General features: G+C 35.0%; 1 protein-coding gene across 1 annotated transcript in view; it reads right to left on the bottom strand.

Annotated features, from left to right (window-relative positions):
- Positions 1 to 22,556, bottom strand: part of DNAH5 (dynein axonemal heavy chain 5) — a 121,122-nt gene that overhangs the window by 21,655 nt on the left and 76,911 nt on the right. The window contains exons 52-65 of the mRNA XM_088170925.1: positions 18,907 to 19,079; positions 16,211 to 16,341; positions 15,178 to 15,331; positions 14,236 to 14,503; positions 13,438 to 13,669; positions 12,406 to 12,520; positions 12,014 to 12,190; positions 8,809 to 9,012; positions 7,233 to 7,412; positions 6,235 to 6,372; positions 5,499 to 5,634; positions 3,861 to 4,177; positions 2,466 to 2,621; positions 1,849 to 2,031 (exon numbers count right to left, since the gene is read on the bottom strand). Coding sequence (XP_088027051.1) covers positions 1,849 to 2,031; positions 2,466 to 2,621; positions 3,861 to 4,177; positions 5,499 to 5,634; positions 6,235 to 6,372; positions 7,233 to 7,412; positions 8,809 to 9,012; positions 12,014 to 12,190; positions 12,406 to 12,520; positions 13,438 to 13,669; positions 14,236 to 14,503; positions 15,178 to 15,331; positions 16,211 to 16,341; positions 18,907 to 19,079 — 2,564 coding nt within the window. The remainder of the gene's footprint in view (positions 1 to 1,848; positions 2,032 to 2,465; positions 2,622 to 3,860; positions 4,178 to 5,498; positions 5,635 to 6,234; positions 6,373 to 7,232; positions 7,413 to 8,808; positions 9,013 to 12,013; positions 12,191 to 12,405; positions 12,521 to 13,437; positions 13,670 to 14,235; positions 14,504 to 15,177; positions 15,332 to 16,210; positions 16,342 to 18,906; positions 19,080 to 22,556) is intronic.

Genomic DNA, 22,556 nt, shown 5'->3' with positions numbered 1-22,556 from the left:
AACACTGGATATCACCAAGCAGTCATACTGCTCAAATCATTTGGAAAACTGTCTCACAGTAAAATAATTCCACCACTCTCCTAGCAAAGGCTACAAAAAGTGGTAAGAATCCAGACACTTAAGAGAGAAATCCCCAAATTCCCAAAGATGCATCATTAGACATAATAGAAAAGTATTTGAACGGTGTGATGTGATGTGATCAAACTGACTCAGCAAACCTTGAACCATAAGGTGTATAAACAGAGGCCAAGAAAACCACAGCATGGTAAGTATACTCTGTAGAAGTTCCCCTGCCTGTCAAGTGGTCCACTTGTCATTTATCTAGAGGAAATATTCCCAGGTGGCTTCAAACAAAGCAGTAGTGAGTACAACACTCTGAGAAACAGGTAGAGAGAGCACTGTATGTCCACTTATTACACATTCCCACTTAGTGACAAAGAGGCCACTGAATAGTAGAAAAATTTTAATTTGGAAGGCACCTACAAAAAATAACTAGTTCAACCCCTGCTCAGATCTAAACAGCTCAGTTGCTCAGGGCAATATCCGGGTTAATCTTGAATCCTTCCAAGTATAGAAATTCCACAAAATCCTTGGTCAATCTGCTCCTAGGTTTGACCACTGTTAGTGTAAATATTTTTTCCCTAATATCTAACCAGAACTCCCCAGGTTCCAACTAGAGACTGTTATTTCTCCATCTATTTCTTAGCTCCTCTGAGAAAATTCAAGCTCTTCCCTTTTCTGTGTCCTCCAAGCAAGCACACAGCAACAGCAATGTCTGGAGGAATTTGATAAACTGACTGTCTCCTGGAGGAATGTACTGTATTTCAAGGCCCAAGAAGTGAAGTTTGGCACAAGCCTCTGTGAATATACTCATCACTATGTGTTTTAGATAGACAGTGATAATTTCATTACATAGTGGGATGACAAGCTGTCAGTGGTAGAAGAGAAGCTGATGCTGCAATGAAGCTGTCTGACAAAAAACAGACCTTAACAGATAAGAGTGTGATTTGTTTCACAAGATCCATGCACTGTTTGGGAATGAAATGCAACTACTCAATGTGAACAAGATGACTGAGACTATTAACAAAAAAATCTTACATTGGCGGGGCAGAAGGAGGTGTTGGAAGGACAGGAGAACCTCAACCGATATCACAATAAGGAAACAAAGATATTCCTGTCATTCTTCTCTAGTGAAGGTAAACTGGAACTATTGTCAAAATCTCAGTAAATACACCAGTGAATACACAATCATAGCTGCATAGTGTTTCTTATGACATCAGCATTGCCTGATCTTATAGTTACAGGGATTAGCTGTTCCATAGTTAAAAAGACACCAATCAGCCTCCCTCCAGAACTGCAGGTGGCATGTTGTTGGGGCTGGCATCATGAACCTGGACTTCCTCAACTAATTTATCTGCAATGTCAAAATAAGTAGGTAGCCCATTTTCTGTTGGAGCAAGGAAGTAACTAAGTCTGAATTCTTTGCACTAGGTTATGCTGCCATGAGGTCAGGGTGTGTAGATAGAAGAATATCAGTTTTGACTTCAGGCCCTTTTGCTTTTCACAGGCCATTCTCATGAGGATATAACTCATTAAGGCAGGGAAAATAAGGTCAATACAGTACAGTTGCAACAATAAAGAGACAGAGAAAATTCCACATGAATGAGTCAATTGCTTCTGTGCCACTTTTTAAACCATTACAGATAGATTATACTAAGAATAATCACAATAGAGAGCCAGAAAGCTACCTTGCAATATGGGAGTAGAGAGTAATAGATTAAAATTAAACATTCTACAGGTAAATGTAAGAAGTAAAGTCAGAAAAATAGATACAATCAATTCTTTTACCTGTTTCTCTGTGAGAATGACTCTGCCTAAGAGTTGATTTTCAAGACCTTTCATAGTAACTGTAAAGTCAATGATGGAGGTTTGAGCACTAATTTCAGGAGAGTAACACGGATTTGACAGTTTTGTAGTAATGTAAAGTCTGAAGCCATTCATAACATCTACTTCCTTATCACCAACTTTCACCTTAAGAAAAACGTTAAAAAGAAGTCTTGAAATATCAAGAGGCAATACACACTTTTTCAGATACTGCATATAGGAAAAAAAGTAACATTTTTCTGTGTAAAGGCATAAAAATCCAGTTTTAAATGACACATCTGATGAAAACAATTTGTTGAGAACAGTCAAGGACCACTTTAAATGCCTCATTCAAAAATTATTTCAACTTCTAAAAATTGTCATAAGCAAAGGAATAAGGAACACCATACACTAAATATATTAACAATTTGTGAATTAACCCTACCTTATTTTTTCCTGTATTAGCATTTATCAAGTTTAAATTAGCTCAATTTTTTATACTCCTATATTTATTAGGATTTATTTTGCTAAGGAGAAGGTGTGGGAAGAGGAAGGGAGAAAAGAGGAATTTCCATATGTTTGCTCATTTGTTTTATTTTTACCTTGTTGGCTGAACCTGTTTTGATGATATTTCTTTCCAAAACATTATCAAGTGCTGGGTCAAGCTCTTCTCCAACATCTTCTACTAAAAGAGGTCTTCCCAAAGAAAGGCTGTCTTCTAAGTGGTTTCTAAAATACTTGTGATTCAAAGAAGTTATCTAAAAACATAGATGCAGTATATTATGCCCGTTTACCAAGCTTTTTTGTTACTTTTAAATTTATAAACTATTTCATTTTCTTTAAAGTTTTGCCAAAAAAACGACCCTGTGAGTAGACTAGTATTAAGGCAAAGATTGTGAGCTCAAGGAAAGGTAATATCAGCATACCCTATTGCCAGATCTCATGGATCACAAAGTTCTATTTTTCAGCTGCAAACGTAGAAGCAAATCAGTGCTGAGCACTTGCAGTTTTGATATCCTATGAGTGCAGCTACTCAAAAATTTCACAAGAAAAGTTCACAGGAACCTTTTAGCACCTTCATTTTTATCTTGGAAAACATCTCCAAGTCGAACTGCAGCAGGGTCAATTCCAAGATCAGTATTCTTCTGGGGGTTTTGTCACCCTTGAAAATTAGTGGTTTACATGAAACAAGACCTTAAACAGTCTTTGCTTTAAATAGTCCCCAGTATAACTTGGATTTTCAACATGTTCAAAAAGCACATTCATAATAATCATTTTTATCATAACTAAGTGACCATTAAAGGTTTCCACACCTAGATAACAATCAGCATGAAAGGGGTAGTAATATTCTCAGAGTCACTCTATTACCACACCTCAAATTACTTTTATGGCTTTCAGGGATTTTTTTTAAAGCTGGTTTATCAGTGTAATCATAATTGGAGCCAGTAAGGACATTCTTCCTCATATTTTCTTGTTTGAATTGAATTTGTGTATTCTCAGACTGAACATTGTAGTACTATGTCTTCCCTCTATATTCACAGAGCCCTTAGCAGCTGACATCCATACTAAGACAACAGAAATTAAAAATAATTTCTGATTAAAAGATGAAAAAATATCTTTCTGTGAATCTTCATTTAAAAACACTTACATGTAATCGTATTAATCAACTAGTTGTTGGTTTTTCCTAACACTTATGCTATTCTGAAAACGTGTTTATTACCAGACATTTCCCATCCAGCCTATTTTCTGAAGTTTATATTTCATTAAAATAAATTCATTAAACGAATGGGAGTCACTAGTGTTAAAGGATACACTTCCACTTCTAGCCAAATCTCAAATCCACTAAAATATACCTGAGAATATCTGCCGTATTCTTTATATTAAAACCATATTTTTTAATATAAATGGCATTTCCTAAGCATTAGGTGAATCACTGAATTGCAGTGCTTTGTAAACTAAGTTTTTAGGGATTATGAAAGCACAAGCATTTCTATTACCTGAAGGTCATTTCTGCCTTCCTTATTTTTAATCCAAATTTTACCCTGTGCTTGGGGATCAATTAACAAAGGATAACGAGAAGCTTTAGTGACAATGATTCCGTTCTGTATGGATAAGTCATCATTTGGCAATCCTTGCAGGTTCCATTCACTGATAGTTGGAGCATCAGTCAACATCTCTATGAGGTTCAAGTTGCTACGGAAAGGAATTCTTCGGCTTTTCATTTCCTTTTGCCAGTCATTTAACAGCAGACTGCGAAACTCTTGGTTAAAAGGACCAGAATAGGACAGAAAAGCTGTGGCCAAGAGTACATCACCTCAAAGAGAAAAAGGAGGGAAAAAAAAAAAGAAACAAACCAAAGCATTACAACTTCGCCAATTCTATTAATGAACAAGCTGTTTCCTTCACTAGTTGCTACATGTTTTGGCTGGTAACTGAAAAACACATTTGGACCCATAAAGAAGTCAAATCAATCTTTCTTCCAAGGCTCATTGCATGGCACAATAATGGTATATTTCAGCAGAGGCCACATTTACTTTATTCTTGCTATACAACTGTAGGAATCAAGAGATCAGCATCTGGCAGCTTGTTAAGGTCAACTCAACACACACATAACGCAATTCTAAACACCAGATCCTGCACAAGGAACACATGGCACAAACTTTTAGTTCCAACTTTTCCTTGTGCATTTATAAGAACAGGCAATAAAAACTGTCACAGATATCATTATGGAGGTATTAAGTGTGACAACTTTTAATCTTCTGTTCAATTTCAAAATTTTTCCCCCTAAATTTCATGACACCATAGTTTGAGGGGGCTTTGTACCTCTGAAATAAGAATGCAAGATTTAAACTGAAGAATAAATCATAGTTTCATACTGAGAGCCAATACTTTTCAGACATTTTCAAGTTATCTATAAAATAAATAGGATGAGTCTGTGGGGAATGTATCCCACATTTTATTAAGTTAATGCACATGTATATATTATATCAGCAAATAAAATACAAGCTAGTTACTATAATACAGCCTTTATTACAAGGCTGCTTTTTGCAGCCTTTCAAGGTAAAAGACAGAGAAGAACTTCAGCCCACAGTAAATGATGAGATGAATTTCATTTATTGATCTAACTAATAAACCGATTATTTATTACAAAGTACTTTAGTTTACAAGTGCAAATTTAAAAAATAATAATGACTTTCTAAGAAGCAAATTTTTATGAACATTAGTAACTGCAGTTAAAAATATTGATTTCTACACATAAATGTCAGTGCCTGAGTACCAGTCTCCCTCACCTCTATATAGATTCTCAGTTATACACATTTTATTGGCGCTTGCTAACATATCACTCTCTTTGGAGTGTTACCTACAAACATCAGTCAAGTTAAAACTGTAGTGTCCCAAATATGTGCCACCACATTCACAGCTTCCATTATCTTTTTAAATATGAACTTTAGACTTATATTTATTTTTCACCTAACAGGGCTTTAGCAAGGGGATAAAAACAATTACCCTCATTTTTTGAGACAGGGATCTAAGATACAAAGGAAAAGTTTGACATTTCAAAAGTTTTCAGTTTCACTACCCATTACAACTCAAACAACTTGCTTCCAGGTTCAAAGGTTTGGATAAAAACTTACCAACTAACCTCTTGGTTTGCATGGCAAATTCTTTACTCTGTTCTGTCCACCTCTCTTTTTCACCTGCTAAACCACTTATAAGACTTGAGGCAGTTTGCATTTTATGTCGGCAACGCTCAGCATCTTCCAGCAAAATCTAGAGAAAACCATGCACCAAGAAAAATTGTTTACAGTCATATATCTGATAGGCCAGAAAAAATCTCTACATCTTATTAAACCAGTAGACAAACAACAGGTTAGAAATATAGTTTCAAACATCTCTATCACCATGCAGGGGAGGGAAAGTGAGATGGAAAAAATATACCAGGACAAACTATCAACATCTCCCAGAAACACGATTCAATATTTCTTTTTTATATTTCTGTTCTTAACTTTTACTTTGGTGCAGTTGTTGAATGGTATGTAAAATTATTGATACTTATTCATTCTGGGGAATTCTACTGAGAATTTCAAATACCTTATACATAGAAAGCATACAAGAAACTTGAAGTTACAGTAGTGGGCACTGAATAAAGAATACAAATAAAATAGTTTTTGAGGGGGTGGGAGGAAAAGGGGAAAGGATCAGAGGCAAAGGAGAGAGGCAGAAAGCAAAGAGGCAGTATTGAAACACTATCTATCTCTTATCTGCAGTCCATCAACATCCTTTTCAAGGAATAATAGTGAAATTGAAAGAACACATTAAGTGTTCCTTAAAGCAAGGGTAGAATCTTCTTTTTTGTAAAGGGCAGTTCACCTGTTTTTCTCTCATTGCATTTTCATACTCTGCCTGCACAATATCTAGTTCTTCTTGCTTGGCTCCCAGTTCTTCTTGAGCTTTCTGCAGATCCAGCATGGCACTGGTTAGGCGTTTCTCCTGAATTGCTAAATTAGCCTGCAGAGCATAAAAACACTGAGAATTCCAAAATATTTGCTATATTTCAGAAAATTTTCTTGTACTACATCTCCAAATCAAACTCTTCAGTAGAAATTTCATCACTCAAAAAAAACCTTTCATTTGAATTTTACAAAAAATTAAATTGTTATTTCAGATGGCTGCACTTGAGCAGTTGGTCTAATGTCAATTAGAAAAAAAAAATTACAAATATTTCTGGGAATGTCAGCCATTCTTCATGTGACACAAAATTTAGTCTGCCATGGCTTGCAGAATAGAATGATGCCTCTAGAAGTCTACTTGATTTGTCCAAATCAAATCGACCAATATGCTAGGTCAAAACACAAATCTTGCTCCTCTCTCAATCATTCCTATTATATTACTAGCTATTCTTTGTTAAACGTGTTTGACTATGTTCTTCCTGACTTTCATTCTAGCTACTTAGGCCTGTTTTTTTCCTCCACATAACAATGATGAAAAGTCTCTGTACAATCTTATGAGCTGACACCTGAAATATTAAAAGAACCAAATCTCAAGGCTTTTTTCTACTGAATTCAAAATTAATGTAGAGCAATCCAGTAGTGTATTTAACTATATGACATGTGCTTTAATCCCATTGAGTAGGGGTCCAGAAGCATAAAACCACACCATCTCTTTCATAATTTTGACAGCTTATGAGTGGAAGTACCTTTGAAATATATTTTATTGCAGAACTAAAGTGTTCAAGATAATAAATTTCTGGAGAGGGAAGCACTAGTTCAAGTAAGGCAGACGAAATTTCCCACAGATTAAATCCTCAAGTGCAAACAGTTGAGGATGAGAAGGAGAAAAGGGTGTATTTGACTGATTATCAGATGTACCTTTAAAGGTAATACTTCTTTGTTGATGGAAAAAAATACTGCCATAGCTTTGGTCCATGAGCAAAGGCCAGCAACATTCCCACATACTCTCTTAGCTGTCTCAATGTTGTAGTCCACCATTTCAAAATAAGGGCTCAAAAGCTCTACCACTTCTTCATTAATTGTGTCTTTCTGAAATTGCTGAAAAAAAGTTTTTTAAAAGTTCAAGATGTAAAACATATATAACAACTAAAATATATATACATGTATTTCAGAACACATAGAATACTACAAAGATCATTAGTGTTACATACAAGCAACTAACATGAAGTTATTTGTCACATGCATCTTTGAGACCTTTACAAAGTCATTCCACTGTTACATATACTTACAAAATGGAAAAAAGTTTGTCTTCATTCTTAATCTTTGTTGTCTCACACTCACTATTCCTGTTACACAGCTAATCATTGTTTCAAAATATCACAGGTCCTGATTGAAATCTCCTTTTGCTTAAGACAGAATAAGTTTTAATAATCTTGAAAAAGAAAATGAAGGGCTAAACTTTGGTTCAAATACATTCTATAAGACAGTCCTTTCAAAGGGCAAGCCAGCCATCTTATCCTTAAATTATCTTGTCTAATTAGTGGAATGTATTTAATTTTTAAAGAATTTTTTTTACTCTTTTCTCAAAAAAACCCATATTTTTCCCTTTTCCTCCTGAAAAGCTCTCCATTTTCTCCCTCAAATTTATTTACAAAGTATAATGAAACCCTATCCCAGACAAACTTGAAAAATAGCTGTTCCCTGAAGCCCAAATAGGTTTAATGAAGCACAGGCATAATGAAATGTTGATGTCCTTTAGAAAATTAAAAACCTTTACAAGTAGATGCAATGTGAATACTACATAAATAACATCCATGCCACTACCAACCATACAAAGCTGGTCAAGCCTCCAACTAGACCAGTGACAAATTAAGTAAACTCATAATGCAGATATCAGGAGGGATGATAACACTCAGTGGAGCAGGAAAACACACCATTTATTCCAACTAGATAAATCATCATATTATTAGTTTTAGTTATGAAAAGAGATTTGTTTACCAGTTACATAATCTTTCCATTTCCCTAGACAAATGCTGTGAACCAAAAAATCTCATATGGACTTTTTAAAGGACTTTTTAAAAAGTCCTGGTTGTATTCATCCTAATAACCATCTATGCTTTCCCAAGCTGGTGCACAAGCTGCAGTGTTGAAAAGTAATGAAAAGTTAAATACCATAAAAAAGATGGTTTTTATCAGCTTTAATGAAATAGATAAGTAATGGCTATCCAAACCAAACGCTTAAAGCTTTGAGTCATTTGTCATCTAAAACAATTTCATTGCCATGCTTGGGAAAAATTATAATTGATTTATAACACGACTTTACAAGAAGGATTAAAGCTTATTTCATTCTGGCATATTTATTCTTAAGCCCTTAATATTTCAGATCTACCGTCTGATTTCCCTTGCACATTTGTTCTCCTATGAACACCAGAGAAAACATTGTCCCTTATTTTCTTACATTATTAAAATAGACAAATAAAGGTGGCACAGGCACCTGTAGGCTCTGTAAGAAGTTCCCTGCTGTCATCAGCTTCAGAGATTCTTGCCAGGAGGGGACGGCGCAGCGTTTTTCCTGGTCAATTCTCACGTGGTTGACTTTACGCTGGAAGAGCAGCAGCACGCAGTCCATGATGCGCATGATGAGGTGCGGGGGCCGGCCCAGCGTGCGGACCGTGGCGATGTCTGCAGGTTTTATTGTCTGGGAATTCAAAACAAAGGGCAAGGCAATCACTGCCACTGTTTAGGTAATCTAACATGGAGCATTAGCTCACCAGCTGTATTATTAATCAGTGGGAGAAAAAAATATGTTATCTAAAAAGCATGAAGCTAGAAACACCTCAAATCAGATTTTTACTACTAACTCATAACAACTACTAGGAAATCTCAGTGCAGCAGCACCTTAAAACTCAAAACTACCATGAACTGCTTTGACAATAAAAAAGAGCAAACCAGAAATATATTGAAATTTTACTTGGTTTTTTAAATGCTAACATACTGACCAGAAATTGAGTCTAGAAAGGAAATACTTTTTGTTGACATCCATCAAATGAAGTAAATTAAGGAAACCAGTGAGAAGGCCTGGTGTATATACATATATATACATATATATATATATATTTGCACCTTCTAATACTTCTTACCAGGAATATTCCTGGCATAGGAGCAGGCCTGTGAGAAAAATAAATTATAATAAGGTATGAAAACTTAGGCCCTATTAAGTAAGGCTAAATAAGCCTAGTGTGCAAGTCTAACACTGTAACTCCTAATTCTACATCATGAATCAGAAAAGACTTATCAGAAAAGTCTGCTGAAGATGTCTTCTTAGAGAAGAATTGATTTGAGCAGTAGTGCATACTGCACCACACACCCAGAGCAACAAAACCCTGAACAATGGGAACTGCTGATGGACAGACCTGCTCTTACAGCACACACAACTCTGAGCAGAAGCTTTGCTCATTCACAGGCTGTTTAATCAGTCCAAGTATAAGACAGCCCAAACAGCGAGCAACAGATGACTGTGAGTGTTATGACACCTTGCTTCTAGCCTAGCACACGCCTCACTGGGAATTCGTGAAGGCAGATTTTAATTACTTGTGTCTATAATTCAATAAAGGGACTACAAAGTACTGCAGATTATCCAGATCGCCTTCCCTCTGCCAGCCCTTTGTTTCCGTTCAATATTTTACTGCTTATTTGGTTCAGTGTGCACCAAATGATTCACCAGAGTTTTTCCAGATATCTGTGTGAAAACTTTACCCCAGTGTTTCTTAGTGACTGTTAGGAAATTCAGCTTAGCTTTCTTAAAATGTTAGCTTTTTTTACTAACATACCAATTGTGGCAAAACTGTTACATTTAAACATTATTTATTTATTTACTTAACTATAGTTGTGTATTTAATATGCTATTTTTATTACAGGTCAAAGTGCAACAAAGTTTTACTGAACTTGGACAATTCTTACTCAAACTTTAAAAAGCTATTCTCATTATATGTTTAGAAATGCTTATATTTTGTACATACTTTTCTCTTAATGTAGCACTCATCATTCTTAAAATATGTTAAAAATTGAGTGAAATAGCTAATCACTTTTTTTAATTTGGGTAATGACCTTTCTATTTATCAAATATTTTAATAGGCATTTCTCGACTCTGCAAGCAGAATTCTACTATAGGAATACCTAGATCAAATTTGAAAATCTGTAATGGTTATGAGATTCATTTTTTGAAAGATGCAGACCCAGGAAGGAAGGGAGGGAGGGAAGGGAGGGAAGGAAGGGAAGGAAAGGAAGGAAAGGAAGGAAAGGAAGGAAAGGAAGGAAGGAAAGGAAGGAAAGGAAGGAAAGGAAGGAAAGGAAGGAAAGAATAATATATTTTCCCATTGAGAAGTTTTACAATAATGCCAGCATTGCTTTTTCTTGAAATCACGTTTTCATTTATTAGGACCCTACATTTCAAGAAAAGCAGTATTGTTTTGGTTCAGCTATTTTAGTCAAAAGTAGCAAGTAAGCTTTAATAAGGTACAGGGCCAGACACAGGATACTGATGTCCTCTTTATACTGCAGATGCTAAGTAATTAACATTGCTTATTTTTTCACATGTCAGAATGCTTGCCCACCACAGGGTTTGTTGTTTTGCTGTTGCTAGTTCTTCAACCTTATTCCTGTGACTATATATCAGGATCTTAGAATACATTCTCCCTTATTTCACTATTCCAGCTGTCAGGCCATCAACCTTCATTTAGACTTTTGCACTCTGTCCTTTAAGCATCATGGTAGTCTGATTAACAGAGACTGTTAAACATCTCTCTCAAACTTCTCACTCAAACTTAAGTCTTACATTCAGAAAATCCATAAAAATTTTTCTACACTAGATTTCAAAGCTAATCATGCATTACTTCAAATCAGCCTTAAACCATCACAACTGCTGGCAGCCTCTCAAATGGAAAGGTACAATTTCCAGTAAATCTACATAAAACTCTTTGAGATTTGTCTATCCTTCAGGTTTTTCCTTCCCATTTTTCTGTTTCTTGAGATGTGAGCTCCCTGCTAGCATCTAACAGGTGTATTTCAGATTCCACTACTACTGCTCACAGCAAAATGTCTTGAAGAACATTATTCCTATAAAGTCAAGTGAGAAGATATAAAGATAAATATTATGCAAGATTAACTAATATTAATATTTTTTAATCTTAAATATATGGGCATTCTATTAAAAAAGTTTTACAAGAAAAGTACAGTGAAGGAAATGAAGTCCTGGTAATGCCACAGCTCCTAATCATTGTTGGGTTTTTTTTTTTAAGAAGACAGAAAATAGTGGACCAGAAAACTTATTGAAAATGCAATTTCTTTGTGAAAACTTAAAATAAAAGGTTTGGATTTGGATGGAATTACGATTGATTTTACATGGACAGCACTTCAAGATGTTTAATGATAGTATCAATAATCAGTAACTAGTCTAACATCAACCTGCAGCACATGCTATATCAATTATAGTTTCAAAGAAAGTTAAAACTCACCCTTTTCTGAAAACTGACTATTTGGGGATTGGTACTTATGTGAAAAAAACCAAGTAAACCTGAACCTAAAAAGCCTCAAAATACATATATTTCTTTTTTGTCAAGTGAAGAGTTATGCAATGCACCTGTAATTTTGTATTTCAAAGACAAACAAGTGCTAAAGTTATAGATGGTCCAAGTACTAACCTGTAAGGCTGCTTCTGCCTCTTCCAAAGCAGGCTTGGCAGCTTCCAACTTCTCTTCAGCAATGGCTTTGTCAACTGTGATACTGTCTACGATAGCTTGGGCTTTGTCTTTCACTTTCTGAACATCACCCTTCACATTCTCAGCAGCCTGTGCTTTTACAGTAACTTCTTTCAATACCTAGAATGTGAGAAAACCCACTTGTCATAGTTAAAAGAGCTTTATTGTAAAATCATATCTGTCCAATCCCAGTAAACTCAAATAAGATCATTTACTCCAAGGTCCTTTCTTTCCATCACTTAACTTCATTTTAAATTATTAACCTTTTCAAAATAGAAAGAATGAAAGGAGAAAAAAATAATCAAACAGCAATACACTTTGAAGGCTGTACATACCATGTCAGCTTTCTCATTGGCAATTTGAAGTTCCTTTTCTTTTACCTCCAGTTCTCTGCTTAGAGCAGCCACTGATTCAGAGGCCTCTTTCAATTTTTCCAGACCAGTATTTATTCTGAAGTTAAAAAGAAAAATAAAAATCATCTCATTCACTATGTAATTTACACTCTACTTTCCACCTATAGAACGAAACACATAAATTAAAATTAACAATTGCAAAAGATGCTTTACGCCAAAAAAATAAAACTTGGACAAGAACTTTCACCTTTCTGATATCTTCAGAACCAATAAAGTGGATAATAAAGTACATTAATAAAGTTTGCAGCTTGAAATTTTACCCACTTCTAATCAAACAATATGTCTTTATCACTGAATAAAAATCCTACATGGTTGGTTCTATAAATGTCACTGTCCCTCTTGGGTCAATACTCAAAGAACTGAGTTCTGTACAATAGAGAGCATTTTTCTGATTTCTAAAATTCTAAAAATTATAACCTATCAGTATTTCTTATTTGAAGTGGATGCTGAAAACAAACTAAGACCAAACAAAAGAGAGTAAAAGAAAAATAGCATTGAGACAAAAACTTCTGATTCTACATTAAAATGCCCCTTCAAAAGCACTTTTTTTCTATCAAAACTTCTTCATTCGTGACTTTTCAGACAAGTTTAAAGGGCCTCGACAGAGGCTGCTATTGCAAAAGCTGTGCAGTACTTGGACAGCTGAACAAATATAGGAGAACAGAAATTGTAACTCCCAACAAAGCAATATACTATGAAATTACAAGTAGATGTCTTCTTTTACTCTTTAAAAACACATGGATATCATTTAGATTCCCCTCATTTGCCCTCTACCTCTATTTTTCATGCACCACTACTCTTTCCCCTGCCCCCCTCCAAATGTATATAGTCTTTAGCTTATATTTTTTTTTGCTGTGTGAGGAGACAAGCCATGCATTGAAATGAAGCATATCAGAATATACCTTACCTGGGGGAAAAAACTACAAAAAAACAGAAGTAACCTGAGTAGTTTACCTGTTTGATAATGTCTGCACTTCAGCATGCTTTTCTTTGTATGTTGTTTTATAACCCTGAATAAAGGTCAGGTAGGATTTGGGAGTCACATGTGTAGAACGTCTGTATCTTTGAAAGTAATCGGAACACTTTTCTGCCACTCCATCCTGGAATGAGCCCATACACTGCACAATTTCCCTCTTTGTATCAGCAGTGCAGTCCATATCAAATGAGGACAGGAAGTGTTCAGATACTTAGGAAAGAAAGAAAGCCTAAACGTAAGTAAATATTTAAGAAAACATATTAGCTTATCAAACAAGTCAGCATGTATTATCTTGGCTTTCACTCAGCTTCTGAAAACCCAGTCTTTACTCTTCACCATCAGATTCTGAATATTATTCCACACTTTTCAGTAAAAAGTATAGCCGAGGATCTGGAGTTCTTTCACCTACAAAGTGTGCAACTGTTTTTTCACTCTGAACCCAGCTGCTACCTACCAGGGACTGGGTTATCACAGCCTTCCTCTGTATGCCCTATCACAGACACTTTCACAAATAATCTCTTTAGTAGCATCTTTGCCTTCTTTACAAATGCTTTTAAGACATCTTCACGGGGAATTTTTCTTCAAACTGTGTTCAAAACCATTCCTCTGTTAGAAATATTTCAACAACTTAATATTACAGACTTTAAAGGAGAAAATATCTACATCAAATTTTAGACTCGATTAAGTTTCTTCTGGCAAAACTCAACACAATAAAAACAGCTACATGACCACTGATCAGAAAATGATGTGTCTACAAAGATAAAACCTACACACACCTGCCACCAGAGCATCCTTAGGCCATCGGCTGAACCAATCTATAGTGCATCCAGAAATGAGAGCAGGGAACTTCAGGGCTCTATTTCGGAATTTTTCACCTACTGGTGAAAAGCAAAGAACTACGTGAAGGTTCTGACGGACTCTGGTCATGAAATAGTCATACAGAGCTTCACTGGTTGGAGGTCTTCGTGGATGCTCCTTTTTGAAGGAGGGAATGAGGTCACTAATGATCTCATCTACTTCATCACGTGCAAATAAGTTTGACACCTTTGGGAAGAAGGAAGATTTTTCATGATTTTGAGATGATCAAAAATAGAAGCTATAGCACAAGGTTCTTTTAATACACAGCATTGTAGGAAGAGACATACATCTTGGACACTGAAGTTATTAGTGCCCATCAAGTCCTTTAAACAAGAAGTTTTAATTAAGTGATTCCATTAAATAGAATGAAATATAACTTGCTGGAAAAATTTATACCCCACCCTCCAATGGCTTTGATTCTTTCTCTTTATATTCCAATAACTAGTAGCAATTACTCTACATAAGATAACCCTGAAATAATAAATAAGTAAAACCAATTAAATCCATCCCATCCATTCTGGACACAAATTTACCATGCAAAAACTAACGGTACACTAATAGTTAATTCAACTGACAACTTTTTAACACCTCAGTAATATTTCCCAAGTCTCAATTTTATTTTTTTAAAAGCTGTTCTCATGTCCCTTGAGATAGCTTCTCTTACTCTAACCTAGGATTTTGTAGATTTTTTAGACTGCATTCATTTCTAATAATACTCTAACGACAAAAAGCACTTGAGTCCTAGTTTTTGAAAGTGTACCCTGTGACTTATAGCAAAATATTCAAATAAAATTCTGTTATTTTACTTCAGAATTATACATTTTAAAAAGCATAAAATTGATCATGAGGTGGTATCTTACTTCTCCTGATGACAAAACATTGTTCAAGTATTCCAAGAAAGACTCATCTTTGATATCATTGTCTGTAAAAAGGAAACAAGTGCCTTTGCCTTGCAGTCCTGCTATTCTGTATAAGAGTTTCAGATCTTCCATCAAGTTTAAAGCATTGTATGATCTACAAAAATAAATAAATGAATAAATAAATTTTTAAAATAAATAAAACTTTTTTTAAAAGTTAGTTGAACAAATACTCTTCTCTTTAAAAAAAAAAAAAAAACAAGCAAATTTAATTTAGAAACAATGTCTTGGAACTTAAGGCAGAAAGGTGTTTATTTCAGATAGATTCTCTGACGAGAGCTACACCAAGGGACATTCCCACATGTGAATTGCAATTTCTTCTGCAACCAACACACCTGTAAAAGATTTTAAATCATTTCACTTCTCTAAATTGACATCTTATTTAAGTGCCAAAATTGACCCGTCTTACAGACAGCTGGGGAGCTTTCTGAGGCATTCAGAGAAGAATTTATAATTTTTTTTTTAATCTTTTGTGACTTATTTCAAAAGAAGTCACATTGGGTTTAACAATACAAAATCAGGCAAAAATGTACTTGGAAAAAGTTGTCAAAATACTAATATATACATAATATCTACAAAATTAGAGGGCAGGGATAAAGATTCAACCTCCTCAGATGACAGCATTTCAAATATTACAAGATGAATTCATAAAGGCCTCTTGGATAGATAACCACCTAAAAATATTTTCATTACCATATAAGGTACTGTGCAAAGACTCAAAGATAACTTGACACTGTCAGTATTTTTTCCTCATTCTGTGAAAGACAAAAAATAATTTTCTACTCCAAAGATAGTAAAAATTCACAATTATTGTAGAAAATCAAGCAAATCTAGTAAGTTTCAAAGGGTTTTCATGCCCTTCCACTCTATGTGATGGTGATCAGAGTACCTTAAGCAGAGAACGTGAGCCTGTTTTATTTATAAGAAGAGTTAAAACACAAAGTACTTATTTAGTTTAATTTCAGGTAATGCTCACCTTGTCAGCATTATCTGGAATGTGTCATAGCCAGCTATAAAGGATGCCAGTCTTGTCAAGCTCTGCTTTCCTGAGCCACCAACTCCGACTAAGAGAGCATTTCCACGAGGAGTGCGAATCACACGAGAGATCTGTGTAATACACCAGTCATTTATTGCTACAGTGTGTAAAAATCACACATCCAAAAATTCTAGGCTACCTCATTAATAAAGTTATATTAGAAATTAAGAACAAATGAAAAATTTAAGGTATAATTAAGGGATTCTATATTACAATTCATATATTCTGTGGATATTTGTACTTTTCAATATTTACTGTTGACCTGTCAAATAGTATAGCAAACATTTGATTCCATCACTATGTACGTTCAGTTATCAGTAGAATTACATCTCCCACAAAGTACAAGTAAATCTCAGCTGTGATTTCTTAGTGATGTGCTATCACAGCGTGAGGGATTATCAAAACTGGGAAGGAAATAATAATTTCCCCAGGATCACGACCTCTGGATAACTTTGGCAAGACTCATCTCACCAGACCCTTTCACTGTGACCCAAAAGTCAGGATGTCCCAGGCATGTTAAGTTCAGGACAAAGAGTCTGCAGTATTCTCTGCAGCAGGTATTAATGCTGCCTGTATAATGAAACTTGTTACACTTCTGTTTACTTAACTCTAGAAATACACAGCATCAAGTATGAATATTTGATCACAGTGAAACATCTCCCAATTAGATCTACATTTCTTTCCCACTTCATTATTTATCTTTTAAATCAAAAGGCAGCAGCTTCCTACTGCTCCACATTTCCCTTCAATTCAGGGCCGTGCAATGTAAACAAACAGACCCTTTAGAATTCAGAGAAAAAAAAAAAATCAGCAGTAACTGAATTGCATACAGCACTTTTCCCACTGCCCACAGCCAAAAAACAATGCCATGAAACATGGGTGCAGGTAGATGTCACCTGATGCTGAGAAAACATGTCTTCAAGTACAGAAGACAAACTTTCTTCACAGCCCATCAGCTGCAAGTGACAGACTCTCACTGTACCCAGAAGAGCCTGCATTCATGTCCAGAGCAGCACAGAGCCAATTCCCTCTCAAAGACACAATAATATGAGCCAGCTGGTTAGCAGCTGGTTTCCTCTGGACAAGCAGTGATGCATGGGATTGGCTTCTGTTCTCTTTTTTATCTCGAACAGTTCTTTGATGACTCCAGAATTCCATTGTGTCAGTAAGCAACCTGGGATACTTATTTACTTGCCTTTCCTCTGAGTTAAAATTAGGCATGCCAATTTCCTCTAATTTTAAACCTATTTATTATACATATTGAATGTAATGTATTTGTTATTTTCAATAGGTTAATATTTCATAAAAAAGATAAAATCAAGTATGAAGGCTAAGCTTCTTTACTATTTAACCAGAGAAAGAAAATTTAATTTGCACAACACCCTTGCAATATCACTTATCATTTCAATAATGGCTATTAGAACTTTTCCAAGCAGAGGAACACAAGCTGTTAGTTGGAAATCTTGGTCTCTATTTAAGATTTCCCTCAGCTTTAACTCATTCAAGTCATATTATATCAGATTAGGCATTACCTCAACTGTGCCTATCTCACTTTCTCTTAGAAGCCGTCTCAGGTCTATACAGTTGTTCCTGTCTTCAAGAATTTAGTATCATAGAAAAACTACTTATTCATTTTATCCAAGCAAAGACTAATCAAATATTACAGATATTTACCATCTAGCTACCCAAAGAAGATATTGCTGATGACAGGGGGCTGTTCAGTGAAAAAATAAAAAAAAATTACTATGTCCTGAACTTCTACAGCTTTTTCCTAGGAATAAATGAGAAAACTATTGGTGTGATGATTATTTACAATTGTCCTAAAGAAATCAATAGCAGAACATCACTGATTTTGCAGTGAACCTTAGCAAGAAAGAGACTATTTTGTGAAATAACAAGAATTCACCCAAAAATTTTGAAAACTGCAGATGCAATATGTTTGTCAACTATAATTAAATTTAAATTGTTTTGATATTTAATATTATATTTGGGGGAAAATATGCAATTAAATATTCAGTTCTTAATAATTTATTATAAGAAATACTAAAACCTCAGTATTTCAAACTGAGACAATAGGGGTTCTAGTGTCAAAAAAAATTTTTAAAAGGCTCTCCTTGGTATGAGGCCAATTCTGTGTGAAAAATCATATCAAGCTGTGCAGTGCTAAAAGTTATGGTCAGTTCTAATACATATTCAAAAGAACTTTAAAAGTAGTGAGCATACTGCGGGTCTACAAAAGAATTTTGCACTACATTAATTCCTGCTCTGCTGTGCATACTCCTTCAGAAGCAACCAATTATGTTTTAACCTGAATTTCATTTGACTCATTCCAAAGACAGGAAGGGCTCCCAGAAGAATTAAGAAGAAGGAAGGTTGAAATAGAATTAGAATAGCTAGCGCCATGATCCCATCAAACATAAAATATAGGTATAAAAGAATAGTTCCGTGTGGCGCATTTTCTGGAAAGTTTTTAATAGATTTCAATACCTAGTCACAGAGTGACAAATTAAATATTTGCTAGCAATAAATTAGTTGCTGCAGTTTCAGAAGAAATTTATTTTGCATCATGCATATCTCTACTCAAAGGAGATGTGGGCAAGTGAACAATTACAAATGGCAATCCAGCAAGACCCTACCTTGACTAAATGAATCATAGCATCCTCAAAGAAAACCATGTCCATTCCAGTACCACGAACATTCTCATTGTATGTTTGTAAAAACTTATTTAAACGATTCCGTAGCTGATGAAATGAGGAGATTGGTTCATAGATTTTAGGAATATCTAAATTAGCTTCCTCTGGTTTTTCATCTAGAACAAAAAGCAAGTAATAAAACCTTAGCAGTTTAAATAATTGACAAAGGTGCAATGAGGGGATAAGTAAGTGAAGTTTCACCACCCAGAAACAGGTTTATTATACATAATATTATATATTAAATGTACATATGAGAGTGCTGAGTACACTCTGCTGCAAGAAATGGTAATTTGGCTACTTAATTTTTAAAGACAAAATAAGAAAAAAACTGAATAGCCTTCTTTCTCTATATCTGAAACTTGAACGATAAAAAATAATACTTGTTTAGGTGCTAGAAAAAAAAGGAGCACCAGAGAATGAAGGTAAATAAACACTGCAAATAAAAATTTCAAATAATCCTTTCCTGTAAAAGAAAAACAGTCTAAATTGATTAAATAATCGCACTAGAAAAAAATACTCTTGAAATGAATAACTACTACAACAAAAAAAATATATTCACTGTGAATTAGCATACATTTGTTTGCTTAGGTCATATGAAAGGCACAAGTCAATTCTTAAAGAAATGAGGTAACAGTGCTGCTGCCTCATCTTGCCATTGATAACCTTAACCATGCCGAAAGGTGACATGCCTTCATTCATAAAAATTCTTACAGTAAATAAAATTACAGAAAAGTTGAGATCAGCAGGGAGAGTCATCTGATCCAGTCCCTTGCTCAAGATGAGCCACCTAGAGCTGGCTCCCCAAGACCATGCTCAGGTGGCTTATGAATACCTCCAAAGATTCAGACTCCACAACATCCATGGACAACATGTACCAGACTGTCAAAATTGAAGAAAAAAAAAAAAAAGGGAAAGGACCATCTCCTTTGACCTGCTGGCTACATTTATTCTAATGCAGCTCAGGATGTCACTAGTTTTTTTCTTCCTGCGAGGGTACACTGTTGGTTCATGTTCAGGCTGGTGTCAATCAGAACCTCCAGATCCATTTCTGCAAATTTGACTTGCAAGTGGGTGACCACCAGTATATACTGGTGTGTGGGACCTTTCCTCCCCAGGTCCAGGACTTTTCACTTCCTTTTGTTGAACCTTATGGTCCATCTGGGAGGCAGCCAACAACCTCTGGCCTACCAACCACTCCTCCTAGTTTTGTGTCATCTTGGACCTGGCTTGAGGGTGCACTCTGCCCCATCACCCAGACCACTAATGACAGTGTTGAGGATAACTGGACTCTGTATTGACCCCTGGGATACACCATTAGTCACTGGTCACCAATTAGACTTTGAGCCACTGATCACCTCCGTCTGAGCTTGACAATTCAGCCAATTTTCAATCAGTCTCACTTCTCATCCAGACCATATTTCATCAATAAATAACTGACAGTGGAACAATGCCAGCAGGCAGACATCAGGGGATTTTTGGTTGGTGGTCTGGATTTCCTCAAAAATAATACTGGTGCAATACTAGTACAATTTTTCACTTATTTACATGCATTTAGCTCAATTGGTTTCAGGATTTCATAATCTATATATGCTACAGAATGTATTTTTTCTAGTTATCCTAGATCAATCAATTTTGCTAAGCCTCTTCTAACTTGCCGAAGATATATATAATGCAGAACATTTTCTCTAATTAGTAGAATTAAAATCAATTAAATAAGTCATTCCAGTAAAACACATATTTCCCTAAGACTTAGTAAAACACTAAAAGCCAATATGAAGGTAAGTGACAGAAAGGTGGGGTAAAAAATTCCAACCCCCAACCAAACTCTGTTGTATTTAGAATAGCATCTGTAACTTTTTTCTTGTTTCAAATTTTTAAATCTTTTTCTCCATTTTCTTTCCATTGCACCATTCTAATACTCATGCAGTTTTAAAGGAAAAAAAAAAGGGAAAAAAACCCTAAAACCCAAAAATACATATATAAAAGCATAGTTTAAGAAAATCTCATTTTACCACAGAACCTACTCTCTCAAAAAAACGATTATTAATTCTCTTTCAGCTGTCCTTTATATTGCAGTTTTTGTTTGTTTGAAGTCACCTTAATTTCAGAATTTTTAGCTCAATATTGCTTTTGCATGTGAACATTCTTTTACATTAAAACCTAATTAAATCAATTGACTCCTTATTTTAATCTGTAAAAGCACTGGTTAAACAAAAGGAGAGTTCCAGGTGGAAATAAATTTCTTATGAGTTGAATAAGACATTTGAACAAACTAGCAGGTGATAAGAAACTAGTAAGAAATACATCAAGGAGTTAAATTGTAGTGATATTTTTACAGTTTTGAAACACTTAAAAGAATTATATCACCTTAATTCTATTCTTACAGTTTTATTATTACTGTTCAAGGACAGTATAATCAAATACAAAACCTAAGAATGGGCAGACTTTTCCATTACTTAGAGACGCAGCTAGGAAAATGTATTGTTTTAAAGTCTTGTTCAGTCTCAAGATTCATAATCACGAGTACTAAATAACAATGTCAAAAACAACTGATAAAAACACCTTTGAATAGGTGGGGGGGTCTTGAGATCACTAGCACCACTAACAATTCCTTTGAAGCTTAGATCTTAAGTCATCATGCATTTCTCTCAGGGACAAACGTAATGTGCTTTTACAACTCAGAAACAAAAAGATTATGTAGGACTAGTAAACATATTACTAATCTGGGCATAGGGCTCTTTTAAGTCAATGTCACATCATTTTTTTATATATTTAAGAGCTCAGAAATCAAGGTCCTGCTCTTGCACTTCCACCATAATGGGAAATACTAAATGCCATTATAGAGACAAATAAAACAAAATTACGCTTATTTTTATTTTCATTTAAAGCCAAAAGCAGAAAGAAGGTTGTCAAGGCTCAGGATTTAGGCTAGGTCTTCAAATCTATGGACGACAAAATACAGCATTTCTATATGAGAGAGAGTCTGCTGCTAGGAATTTAGGTGAAGTTCCATGCTAAAAGGCACATTACAGGACAGATACATTTAATCTGTCACCAGGAAGGCAAATAATTTTGAGAAATACATTTATAATGTTACATTTATTTTTCAGTTCAACATAATGGTTTCTAGTGTGGACTTAAATTTTTGCATTAAAGATCACTCTTCATCCTCTCAGTATCCATTCTGACTTACATTTCAGTCTTCTCTACACTGATGGAGTTTAGCGAGTTATTTAGGGATGTAATTATTTCCTTTCTTACATCAGTTTACTTTTAGTTCTATTTGATTCCTTCCAATGAAATTCATCCTATCCTTTATTCTCCTTTTGTCACTGCCTTCTGTCTACTTCAATTATTCAAGGAAAGGTTCAAATAGCATTGGTCATTCATGCCAGTCTCTTATTGCTTCCACTCTCCATCACTGTGTTGGCAGCGATACCAACACAGATAATTGAATCATCCAGTGACCTTCCCCTAAACACAAACAAATGTTTTCTGTTCTTTTGCAACAACTGACAAATATTGCCAGGTCATTTAGTGAGGTCAGTGACACCACATTTTATTTGAAAGATATAAAGGTATTGCTATATGTC

The sequence above is a fragment of the Sturnus vulgaris genome, chromosome 1, assembly GCF_052056855.1.
Source record: "Sturnus vulgaris isolate bStuVul1 chromosome 1, bStuVul1.hap1, whole genome shotgun sequence".
Lineage (NCBI taxonomy): Eukaryota > Metazoa > Chordata > Aves > Passeriformes > Sturnidae > Sturnus > Sturnus vulgaris.
The sequence above is the reverse complement of the archived record's forward strand: the minus strand, read 5'-3'. Positions and strand labels throughout refer to the sequence as shown.